Genomic DNA, 12,764 nt, shown 5'->3' on the forward strand with positions numbered 1-12,764 from the left:
AACACAGTTTAGAAACATTAAGAATTTTGTAGTACTAGTATTAGATTTCGTATTTATTTAGCATTATATTTTATTGAAACGCTTCAAGTGCCTGTGCCCCAGGGTACTGCCGGAACGTACCCTGGGTACGGTCCGGTATACGGAACGTCCCGGGGCTAAATACTTACTTGTACTTATCTAATATGTCCGGGGACCGTTCCTCGCCTACTCTTTATAACGGTCTAAGGAGTCGACACGCCTACTCCCTAACCCTAACCGTAACACTAACCCTAACCTAACCATTCAGCTAAGATAGTCCAGCGGTACGTTCGGCAGTACCCTGAGGGACATAGACTTAGTATGAGCCTAACGGCGCGTTTCCCACGGACGTTTTTGGCCCGAGCCAGATTAGGCCCGCGCCGGATTTGGCTCGAGCCGAGCATTCAACACGGATGTTTTCTGGCACGAGCCTAATGTTCAGATTTGGGTCATCGAAACGTGGGACGCGGCCTGAGCCAATGGTTGTTACCCAGCTTTTCGCGCGGGCGGGTAGAGGCGGGTACGATCGGTTGAGCGGTAGATGCCGTGAGTGTCGACATGTCTTTTGACGAATAAAGTCGCACACAGTTATAAAAATTCGAAAATTTGATCAGGCATGACGTTTTCAAGATTGATTAATTGAAACTCGGCGGAGTAAACTCTGAATCGGTACACAACGCCATCTCGCGACATACGATGCCAAAGTATCTGTGAGGTATTTTGCCATCAATAATTTATTGAATTTGATTTACAGACAGTATTTCCTTTGGTTACGTGTAGATCGTCTGACTCAACCGGCCCGAGCCAAATCTTAGTCCATGTTGGCTCGAGGAAAACCATGACCGTCGTGAACGCGACTTAGTGGAATTGCCCTGCCACTTAGCGCTGGCATTCACTGTTCCTTTTTAATCGAACCCACATGTGAGAGATATTTTTACTGGAAATGCGGCCGGTGGATTTTGTTGTCAATTCACAGTGGCATATTGTACACTTGCCTTGGACCACACATCAATATATTTTGTCGACGATTCATTGATCAACCCAGCAGATTCATGCTGACATCAATTAGTTTTGACAATAAGATCTTTGCATAACCAAGAGTGCTCACTATTTTGTCTATTGTACTCGCAGTCACAAATTCAGTCGATATAATATACGCATAAAGAACAGTCTTATTGGCTATATGACTATCAAGTCTATATGATAATAGGTACTGCTTATTACAGCAGTACCTATGCAAACATTGAGGGTATCGTTAATTTGAAATTAATGCTCATATTTCTTAAGCGTAGCTGTTAGGAGATCGAGTGCATACAAAACCCTCCTTATTTTGCCCCAATTGGTGATGTATTATGGTGAAGATTATTTTTTGACCAGCGTTTCACCGAGGATTATTGATCAGGCTGTGTGATTACTGGGTGACATAGATTTACCATGTGTAATCAGGCTTCTGTCTGACATGTAATATTTTTTAGCTGCGCATATAGTTGTCACGGATGTGGACATATGTGTGATACGATGATAAATCTATATATTAGATACGCTGTGGCTGTATGCCCAGCAGCCGGCACCCTAACCCTAACCCTAAACCTAACCCTAACCTAACCCTAACCCTTCTCCTGTTACTTGAAAATCACCGACGAAGATTTAACTGCCGCGGCATTTAGGAAATCGAAGACCGTGCCCGGCAGCCGTCGGATATTTCTAAGTGTCGATTGCGGTTTGTTGCTCAGTGATCCGAAGCTAGGAGAATTGGGCTAGTTCGAATATACAGCTCTAACGTAAATCGCTTGACATTTCTAACTAATGTAGAATACTTTGGATCACGTATACACTGTTTACTTGAGAAATCACCGAAAATTAAAACTGCGGGCATATTAGGAAATGGAGACGCTTCCCAGCTGCTGCATGTAGCCACTTCGTATTCGATAGTACCAGGGTACGTTCCGGTATACCGTACCGTACAGGGTACGTTCCCGCGAGACCCTGAGGCGAATAGACCCTCACACGCATCACGCGTATATGTGACGTGTGTGTAAACATCAGTGCAATGTCGCATAACCACTGCCACAGGTTTACTTGTACTTTCCTGTTCACGTTGGACTGCCACGTTTTGGTACTCACTAATCTATCGTACTAGGTTGTGTATAGTACGGTAGATACAAATATGTAGCTTAATAGAGTAGCGCTCACCCACTGTGTTGGAATACATATTTGCATCAAACTGCGAGCGGGTGAGGCTGTGTGCTATATGATATCACTACTGGTGCCGTCGTTGATTTGGAGTGAATAATAATAGATATATTATTATACACTCCTGATATTATATGTATTAAACGAATACTTCTTAAAGGTACGTCGTCAGGATCGACCGTGTTATGGATACCTGAGGACTCCTCCTCTTCGCGCGTTACTCATGAGCCAGAAGGCAGCATCGTCGCGGACGCCGCGAGCCGCCACAGACGTATGGAGGTATATCTTTATAATGACTTAACATATTTAATTATGAATATAATTTAATTATAATAAAATAACTCATATCGCAACGTATGAACACGTGAAGTTGCATCTTAACATAAAGGATGATGTTGCCATTATTAATTTCAATGACCCTAATGCCAAGTTATGCATAGACATTTTATATTATTATATCATTGAAAGATAACTTTTCACTACTCAGAATATGTCTAATGTATAAGAGTGTCTTAGAAGCTGCGAAATACTGTACATTAATCCATCAAGAATGTGGATTTGGGTGATTGATGGCTTTTGATGATAGACGCTTATGATATATGTCCATTTTCGGTATCTGCGAGTTGCGTACATATTTTTATGAATCGTTGTTGCCGCCCAGGTAAATTCGCTCAACAGGACTGTGATGGCGGAGTTCGAGGAAGTAATGGCTGAAGTGCAGGGCAACAGTCAAGTGAAGAGTGCTGTGTTGGTCTCGTCCAAGCCCGGCACCTTCATTGCCGGTGCTGACATCAAGTGAGTAAACGAACGTATATTGTCGTCTGCTTCGGTGCTCGCATCCCGTGTGTCTCTCGTCTTCAGAAGTTCAATTTTGCATTAAAAAAAAGTGTGGCACCTTAACGCGTGCAAGAAAGCTGTCGATTTTTAACTTTCCGACTGCATAATTTAGTTTCACGTGTTCTCGGTAGGACCTGGTGCTAATCGACAGTGTGAATGCTTATAGTATTAACACAGCCATGGCATGACAGTTACGTGAGTGCTTCTCGCTGCAGCATGCTGGCTTCATGCAAGGACGAGGAGGAACTATTCAACATCTCACGAGGTGGCCAGAAGGTTCTTGAATCGACAGAGAAGAGCCCGAAACCCGTAGTGGCTGCGATCCAAGGTGCCTGCCTGGGAGGGGGGCTTGAGGTAATTGTGTGGGTTTTTGAATGTTCTTCTCTTTGGTTAGGTATCTGAGTACTGATGCTATTCCGAGAAACTGATTTTCGTACTGAATAGGTTTTCTTACATTTCTGACTCTATAAAAAAAACAAATTAAAGCATATTACAAGAAGGTTTCATTTTATCCTGGGTTATGCTCAATGGTGTAATAAATAAATTGTGTATTATTGAAAATTAATTACCATATCATATGTGTGATTGTTTTGAGACTACCTTTTGTTTTGGTCCGCTGCATAAGGACAAAGTTGAAACCACGTGTACAGTTCCCACTGTGTTCTGTTGCTGCAGGTGGCTCTGGCATGCCACTACCGCATAGCAGTGAATAACAAATCTACGCTGGGCCTGCCTGAGGTGATGCTGGGACTTGCTACCGGAAGGTGGAGGAACACAGAGACTGCCATGACTGGTGAGTACGCTTTATTCCTTCATGAATATTTATCAGGTGAATACTTGTTGCTTAGTTTGTCCCAGTGCCACATGTAGAATCTCGTTTGAATAATCTCGATTTGTTAAATTTCGTTCGTCGTTGTAGATTGCATTACCCGATGCGATGGACAGGATGCTAACAGGCAAAAACATTCGCGCGGCGAAGGCTAAGAAAATGTGATTGGTCGACATGGTAGTTGCACCACTAGGTAATGGACATTCTGATTGATATCACGTAATTTTATTACTGTTACTATTTACATTCCCAGTTGTATTGGTACTTGTCTAGACTAAATCTGAAGGCTATCTTAGCTATTGGGTCTGATGGTTGACAACCTGAATGGAGGTTAAAATTCAAAATTTGAAAACAGATATTTCACCTTATTTCACGAGTGTCCTTGTTAATGTTTCGTGGCAACCGTAATGTTTCATCTGATTTGGCAATCTCACCAAAAGGGCTAGCACACCCATAATTTACAAACTGCTTAACATTTTTACCAAAAAAAAACAGGTGCTTGACGTAAGTCACAGATGAAACCCCACGGCCGTTGTTTTCGCAGGGCCAGTAGTGAAGACTGCGGATGAGAGGAACACTGGATATCTGGCAGGAGTGTAAGCCGCTGCAGTGGCCCGCGCGGGCTGCGCGAACGGCAGCGGTCCACAGCGAGAGACGAAGAACCTCCTGTGGCAGTGCGTAGACACAGAGACAGACGATAAGTTGCAGAAGAAATACGGGAGAATTAGTCGCTCCAGCGATAGATGTGTGCAGTGCCGTTTACCGCACACAGTTCTACCGTTAGGGAACTTCTACTATTTAGTGGCATACTCTACGTAGACAATCGCGCGTCAACGTTCTCTCTTGTCCCGACAGAAATCATGGATCGCGCGATGCAGTACAACTTTGCGAAGGACATGCTCTTCAACAAGGTGAAGGGCACCGTGATGAAGATGACGCAGGGTAACTACCCTGCACCGCTGCGCCTCATCGAGGCTGTACGCACGGGCCTGGGACAAGGGCGCGGGAGGCAGGGTACCTGCAGGAGGCGCGGGGGTTCGCTCAGCTGGGGATGACGGGTGAGAGCGAGGCGCTCATCGGACTCTACAACGGCCAGACGGCGTGCAAGAAGAACCGGTTCGGAAAGCCGCAGAAACCGACCAAGTGAGCGTTTGACCGCTGAATTGTTCGTTTCGCGTTATAAATCTCCCTTTGTGTCACAGTAAGATGCGATGCGTATGCAACCCGGGTTAGTCGGTGGCGTGCCGACGTCTGTGAACGATACGTGATGCGTGAGCGATTAGTAAACGGTAGCTAAACATAAACTCCGCGAAACTTAGCCAAACTACGCTGCAGATTATATTTACGGCGGTGAAATCAGATCCAGGTGATGATTCGGTGTTTTTTCCCCATCGCATTTTGCAATAGGAACGTCGCTGTGCTTGGTGCTGGCCTCATGGGAGCTGGCATCGTGCAGGTGAGCATTGACAAGGGCTATAACGTCATCATGAAGGACACGGTGCAGGCCGGGCTGTCGCGCGGCATTAACCAGGTCTATACAGGCCTCAATACTGCGGTCAAGAAGAGGAAGATCACTAGGTAAACCCAAGGTCCATGAGTTTTCATTCTTTTGAGACATGACGCTGGTTTGAGGCGTGCAATGGCTAAGTAAGAGAGTGAAATGAGATGCCGCTTGGTATTGTTGTGAGTAATGTATTAATGAATTTCAAAAACTGTCACCTGTCAAATCGATAAGAGCTTGTTTAGTCGTAAGTGGCACACTGGAAGACACTGGAAATTTATGTGTATGGTAAAATCTGTGTAAGGCATGATTTTATCAGGAGTCTATCAATATCCTGATCAAATCTCCTGATTTTATGGCCTTAGGATTTATATTGAATTTTTAAACAATGTTTTAGCTTTGAACGGGATCAGACTATGTCAAACGTGAGTGCTCGCTTGGACTATGAGGGCTTTGATAAGGTGGACATGGTCATTGAAGCTGTCTTTGAAGATCTAAATATATTTATTACATTATAAAACTAACTAGGGCTTCTTTGTCTACACATCACATTTCAGCAGATTGCATATTTGCCTCTAACACGTCAGCTTTGCCCATCAGTAAAATAGCAACGGCTAGCAAGAGACCAGAAAAGGTAGAGTTTCCATAAAAATAAGTTTATCTCAGTTAGATCCATAATAAGTTATGACTTTTCGTCGTTGTAAGTAATTATAACTTATTATGGATCTAACTGAGATAAACTTATTTTTATGTGAACTATAGAGATTCGATGAAATTATTCAATCAGGTAAAGAGTTTTGTTGACTATTTCTTCAGTTCTTGGTGATTTTGAACCAATGGTTTTCATTATATAGTTATCCATGACTAAATCACTTCACTGGCAGTAAGCATTAATGTATTTGCATTGTCTAACGCTGCTACCATGGAAGTTCCTTGTGTTATTATATATTAATGTCTCATGATGAGAATGCATATTGCATGGGGAACATAACTATTTCTTGGTAGGGAGTTTTATTTGTAAGACCTTTGATTTTCCATGCAGGTTATTGGCAGATTGGTATGCATTACTTCTCACCTGTAGACAAGATGCAGTTGTTAGAGATCATCACTACGGATAAAACATCAAACGATACTGCAGGTTCATATCCCTTTTTTCCCCTTTTTTATTTTGATGTGATCTAATGCAACGTACTCAATCCAGAAATATATTTTTTTGTAATGTGAGTTATAGAGGTTTTCACAAATTGAACACATATAGTAGTGTCAATATGGCTTGCTCAAATCATCAAAAAATATTGGCCCCGATTGATCAGCAGCTGATTTTTATGTTGGCAGTGGCTGCTGTTGATGTCGGGTTGAAACAGCGCAAGGTTGTTATCGTCGTGAAGGATGGACCCGGGTTTTACACGACCCGCTGTCTCGCGCCAACCATGGGAGAAATAGTTCGACTTCTGCAGGCAAGTAGACAGGATTCGTAGGGGGGGGGGTCTAGGAGGCTGATCGATCGTATCACAAGCTGTTAACGTTTAAGTACGTATCGAGAACATATAGTATTTGCGTGGTGTCACACTCACAGATACGTTAATCAGTCTGCAAAATTAACCACTGGCCCGGTATCCGAGGCCAGTAAATTTTCCGTGGGGCCAATGAATCTGGTAAATGAACAAGCCCGATGGGCCAGTGGGAAAAAATGGAGTAAATGGTCTATTAATGATATTTCAGCTTCTTTATGTGATGATCAGTCTGAGAATTTACTGAAATTCCCGATATTTTGTATGAAAATTTACAAATATTTACCGTTAGGGCATCATATTCCCGATCTTAAGTAGGGGAAGTAACTAGTCGTCACCATGCGTGTTTGTTGCCGTTAGAGGTCGCAACAACTTCCGGTTTCCGGTCCGGTTCGGTTTCTCTTTTCATAATATGATGATCATTGATTCGGGCCTGTAAAACCTAGTGTGGGCCAGTGAATTATATATTTCTACAGGCCCGCTGGGCCAATGAGGGTGGACGTTTTTCGTGCAGACTGCGTTAATGTAAGATTTTAATAGTACTGATACGTTTGAACTTGGTAGCGATTTAATTCTGATTACATACCATGATATCAAAACAGGATGATCAATAACACCATCCGTGATCAGTTCCTCCCTGCTAGATATGGATCATCCGTACATTTCACTTCGTGAAGGGAAAAGACACTAATAGAAGCCTTATTCACGTTATGCTCATTTTAAGGAGGGCGTGGGGCCGAGGAGGCTGGACAAGCTTTCAAAGACGTATGGTTTCCCGGTGGGACTGGCGACGCTCCTGGACGAGGTGGGCAACGACGTCGCTCAGCACGTTGCCGAGGACCTGGGCAAGGCGTTCCCCGACCGCCTGGTGGGATCGGACCCTAACCTTCTGAAGGACATTCTCGCCGCTGGATTCCTTGGTGAGGAGCATGCAGGGAACATGCGACCGCTGTTGCGTTTGATGCGCAACTCGAGCTCGGCGTTGTGCTTTAATTTGTTTCGATTGCAAACGAGGGAGAACCAATGGGTGATTGAGGACGTATGCGAGGGGGATTTGGTGCAAGTGAGCAACAGTAAGAGAAGCTTTACTGTATTGCGTGACGAATTTCTGACGACGGTTTTTGTTTTATTATATGCAGGTAGGAAGTCGGGCAAGGGTAACTACCTTTACAAAAAGGGTTCTAAGCAGCGAGCCATCAACCCCGGAGCTGAGGAAATTTTCAAGAAGTATTACATTGAGCCGACGGGCAGGTAATAGAACCGGTTCGTTTTATAGTTATTCCTTGTTTCAAGTAACACCCCACATACGTGCAATGTAAGGATGAAGTGCGGTATCAATAACTCATAATTAAATATATTACGCATCAATATAGCATAATATATAGCAGGTAACGAAACTCTGACCTGAAAATCGATTTTATGAAGCTAATCTACTAAAACAAGACACGGTTAAGGTTATGTCACTCTGTGGTTTTGATTTCGATTACTTATCATTTTATACACACGTCTATGTGTATTTCTCGTGACAGGTGCAATCAGCCCATCGGGACATATGCCGATTTTCGGAAGAACCAGAGGGCAGACAAAACAGCTGAAGGATTTCTTGCAGCCGTGACGATTGTGGACTCTACTGAAATATTAATGTCAAATATTCTTATATTGAACAATTCATGCAAATTTGAGATATTAAATGATGTTATCTCAATAGGTGAATGATTGCCATAGGAAAACAAATTCTTTTACCCATATGTGCTATATTCAAATATTTTCAAAAATTCAGATTTTTTGTTTTATTTTATCTGCTAGATTTTTAGGGCTCCCCCCCAGAAATTTTTTGAAATTAGACCCCCCTCAGATGCGTTTTCTGCGCGAGTAGGGGGGGTCCGGACCCCCTCGACCGCCCCCCTCTACACGCCCCTGCACACACAGGTCTCCTCACACGTCACGCACACAAGTGCAGATCACTACACTGGCATTCACACACAAGGCACAGAGACAGACACACCCAGCGAACCACACACCGACACCACATCACATGTGACAAGGCTCACACACACAAGAGCACACACTCAACACACAACCACACACAACAGAAAAGGACGCAGCCCAACAACACACACACCACACACAGCACACCAAACCACACACACAGAGAGAACTTGACCCGGGGCATGAGATGCACAGTATCCACACACACACAACACAACACACACACACCCAAAAACAACACACACACACACAACACAACACAAAATCCCACCCCCCCCCACCACCCAACAACACACAACACATGCATTTGGTTGTGATTAAAGATTCGACGAAACTCGGTGTCCACCATGCAGACTGGCAGTCATAAAATGCAAGTAGAAAAACAAAAAAGCAAGAAAAAACCAATCAATCTTGGTGTGACGAGCTGGGATGCCACCGTGGCCAGCGAAATAAAATTATTTGGTGGGGGCCGGGTTATTATGATGTTGGTCCAGGCTTTCATACAAATATAGCGGTATATCAATTTGCAATGAAAAAGTTAACATTATTAAAACCCGAATATGCACTCACAGTTACTCAGTGTCAACTCCTTTGCGTGAATATACTTGTGTTTCCAGCTTAATCCTTGAATCAGTGTCTAAATGTGAGTGAATATTCTCCTAAATTCTTTCCATGAAACATAAGCTGTTCTCTTGCAATAATTATTGCTCGGCATAAAGAATTTACTTTTAAATATTATAGAAAGAAAAACGTGTTAAAAATATACGGGAACTAAATTCTATCAAAGACAACATTTTTTCTTAAGTTGTGCATGATCCATTATTATGCTCTCAAAATCACTATGAATAAAATGAAAATCTGGCAACCAACAAAAAAAGGCGAAAGAGGAGCCAATCGTTTTGACGCACTAATCCACAGCACATATAAAAAGGTCTCAAACTTATCACAAAACACGCACACACCCGCGCTTGCTACATCACGCGCACAAGCGACGCGCGGCACACAACGCACACCCCTACACCACACAATCAATGGTGATCCCCAAAACTCGTAGGGGGAGGCCTGCGACATTTATATGATGTTCCGCCCCATACGTGAAGAACAAGATTCGTGGGGGATGCAACAAAGTAGTTCCCCCGTGTCCCCCCCGCCTACTGGATTGCGCCACTGCTTGACACAACAAGCAACGCTAGTTCTAAACGGCGATACCGCGCATCAGACAGATACGACGCAAGAATTTAAACTAAGCGTCATCGTTTCAGCTATCGCTACACCACAATGCAGAAGCGAGTACAAATACAATAATACTTTCCGGAGCTGCCCTTCTTTTTTTCGCTAGAGGCTATTTCCGCAACTCTTTCCAATGAAAGATTATACAGCACATCCACGCCCAATATAGCGTCGTCCTCGCCACTTCAAGCCCGCCGAGATGCAGAGTTGACTTTATATCTTTGTAAGGTCTTAAACGGAACTTATGAGCCTTTAATAGGCAGTTTCGAGCAGTGGTTTCTAACGATAGATTGAGATTTACGCCAAACATTCTTCCGAGGTCCACGACTCGCAGCAGACAGCCGAGTAACTGGTTTTGATGTTTAAGGATGTGAACGAACGGCGGCAATGTGATGGGAAATTTACGAATGAAGGGAGCGTGGATAATAGACAAGAGAACAATCAGACAAGAGAGAAAGCAGAGCGAGGAGAGAGAGAGAAGAGAGAGAGAGAGGAGACCTGTGTTAATGTGGTGTGTGTGTGTGTCGTGCTGTGTGTGTGTGTGTGTGTGTGTGTATGTTGTGTTGGTCGTGCGATGTGTGAGCAGAGAGAGATGAGAGAGAGTGTGTGTTGTGTGTGAATGTGTGTGTGTATGCGCGGCGCGTGTGCGTGTGAGTGTGCATGTGCGGTGTTCGCGCTCGTGTGTGTGTGTGTGTGTGCGCTGTGTCGTGATGTGCGCTGCGTGCGCTCGCGTACGAGTAGTGAGAATAGATAGATTAGATAGATTAGATAGCTGAGCTAGATGAAAATTAAATAGCGATTAAGATAGATAGTAGAGATAGACAGAACTAAGCATATAGAATAGAAAGCTAGCTCAGATAGATACTAGTTAGATAGAGAAGATAGCAGCCGAGAGAGGTATGAAAGAAGGAGAGAGAGGAGGAGAAGAGAGAGAGAGAGAAGAGTGAAGAAGAGCGCGCGCACGTACGCACTATTCCACGTACACCACATATATGCACGCACGCACGCGTCATATTTCCACAAAATTCCTCTCCCTATCATTTTCTCTCGCCATTCTTCTGCATGTTCTTTTCATATTCCTCTTTTTCCTTTTCACGCACTATCCGTATTTCGCGCACCCCCCCCCCCCTCTCACCCGCTCTCATAATCTCTTTCTTTCTTTCTTTCTAAAATACCATTTACACGTGAAACAGTAATCACGCATATAATTTTTATTATTTATATCAAATGGTACTTAAATTAAAGATTTTCATAGATATTAATAATAAGAAAAGAAAAAAATATGATACATGTTTATTCGCTTCTCTAAAATGGAAACGCATTTATTTCATTGCTATTTTTTAAACTTGCTACATTATAAATTATCACATTTGCAGGTTTCATACAAGTATACACGTACACAATTTCCCCATTTTCATTGCTTTAATTGCTTGTACAATGTATTTAGAGGTTAACATTCCTCCTTGTTCATATACATGTAGTTAGATGTGCATTAAAAATGAAGTAATATATATGCTTTGCAAGTTAATAACATGTATGTCTGAGTGTGCAATTCTGTTGTATTCGAATTAAGAAATCCAGGGAGCAAAAAGACATCCATAAATAAATGATATGACCAAGACTGACTGAACGAGAAGAACCGACACTGCATATCTACCAAAAATACCCCACAATAAATATCATACACACACGTAAAAATCAAAAAAAAAAAAAAAGCACAGGCAGATAGTCGTTCAGTTCAGTACAGAAAACAAACGCACGCACGCTTTTACATAATTTCTGTATAGCATTCATGCATATTACGTAGTATACGGCAAGTATTATCAAGCATACGAGCAAACGTGCGATCCAACTTTTCAGCTATGTACAAATGACCTATGACCCGATGACATCATAGGGCGCCAGTGCGTAACTACGAACTGGCTTATTAACTGTTTAATCGGTAGAATGTCAGTCACATCACCCCTGATTGCATGCACATCGCCTTTCAGGAATTCTTCTCTTATACAAGTCTGAGTGTACGTCACTGGAGTCTACTGGAGAGAGTGCGTCCATATCCACACGTTTAATGTCTGACGAATTAGCTGTTTAACCCGCATCCATCACATCACTCACGATTGATTGTACGTGGCTTTTCGTCGGTGCGACTGCGTGCGCATGTGTTTCGAGAAAGCGGCCGAGGATAAGCCCCTGAAAGAGCAGATGTCACACGCGTACGGTTTCTCTCCCGTGTGCCAGTGCGAGAGAAAGTGCACCTTGAGGTCGCTGGCGGTCCTACACCTGTATTCGCATATGTCGCACGTGTATCCCGTGTGCGTGCGCGCGTGTCTGTGGAGATGCGTCAGCCGAGAACACCTGTATTCGCATATGTCGCACGCGTACGGTTTCTCTCCCGTGTGCGTGCGCGCGTGTCTCTGGAGATGCCCCAACCGAGAACACCTGTACTCGCATACATCGCACGCGTACGGTTTCTCTCCCGTGTGCGTGCGCGCGTGCCTGTGGAGATGCGTCAGCCGAGAACACCTGTACTCGCATACACCGCACGCGTACGGTTTCTCTCCCGTGTGCGTGCGCGCGTGCCTGTGGAGATGCGTCAGCCGAGAACACCTGTACTCGCATACACCGCACGCGTACGGTTTCTCTCCCGTGTGCGTGC

The 12,764-nt window shown here is 43.8% G+C and overlaps 1 protein-coding gene and 1 long non-coding RNA gene across 2 annotated transcripts; both read left to right on the forward strand.

Moving 5' to 3' along the window:
• The first annotated feature begins 2,419 nt into the window (after window positions 1–2,419).
• On the forward strand, window positions 2,420–8,664 carry LOC106804849 (trifunctional enzyme subunit alpha, mitochondrial-like). Its single transcript, XM_014806205.1, is given in 18 exon segments — window positions 2,420–2,490; window positions 2,873–3,006; window positions 3,264–3,402; window positions 3,724–3,798; window positions 3,800–3,841; window positions 3,968–4,070; window positions 4,422–4,473; window positions 4,517–4,551; window positions 4,733–4,878; window positions 4,881–5,020; window positions 5,285–5,455; window positions 5,776–5,882; window positions 5,921–6,012; window positions 6,432–6,516; window positions 6,714–6,835; window positions 7,614–7,809; window positions 8,029–8,140; window positions 8,419–8,664. Coding segments are annotated over 18 exon segments (1,944 nt in total). The 5' UTR covers window positions 2,420–2,484; the 3' UTR covers window positions 8,606–8,664.
• A 2,944-nt stretch (window positions 8,665–11,608) lies between these two features.
• Window positions 11,609–11,806, forward strand: LOC106804857. The gene is made up of 2 exons (XR_001393373.1): window positions 11,609–11,646; window positions 11,746–11,806. It is a non-coding gene; the product is annotated as an uncharacterized LOC106804857 (long non-coding RNA).
• Window positions 11,807–12,764: the final 958 nt, after the last annotated feature.

This window comes from Priapulus caudatus, unplaced genomic scaffold, assembly GCF_000485595.1.
Source record: "Priapulus caudatus unplaced genomic scaffold, Priapulus_caudatus-5.0.1 Scaffold90, whole genome shotgun sequence".
NCBI classification, from domain to species: Eukaryota; Metazoa; Priapulida; class Priapulimorpha; order Priapulimorphida; family Priapulidae; genus Priapulus; species Priapulus caudatus.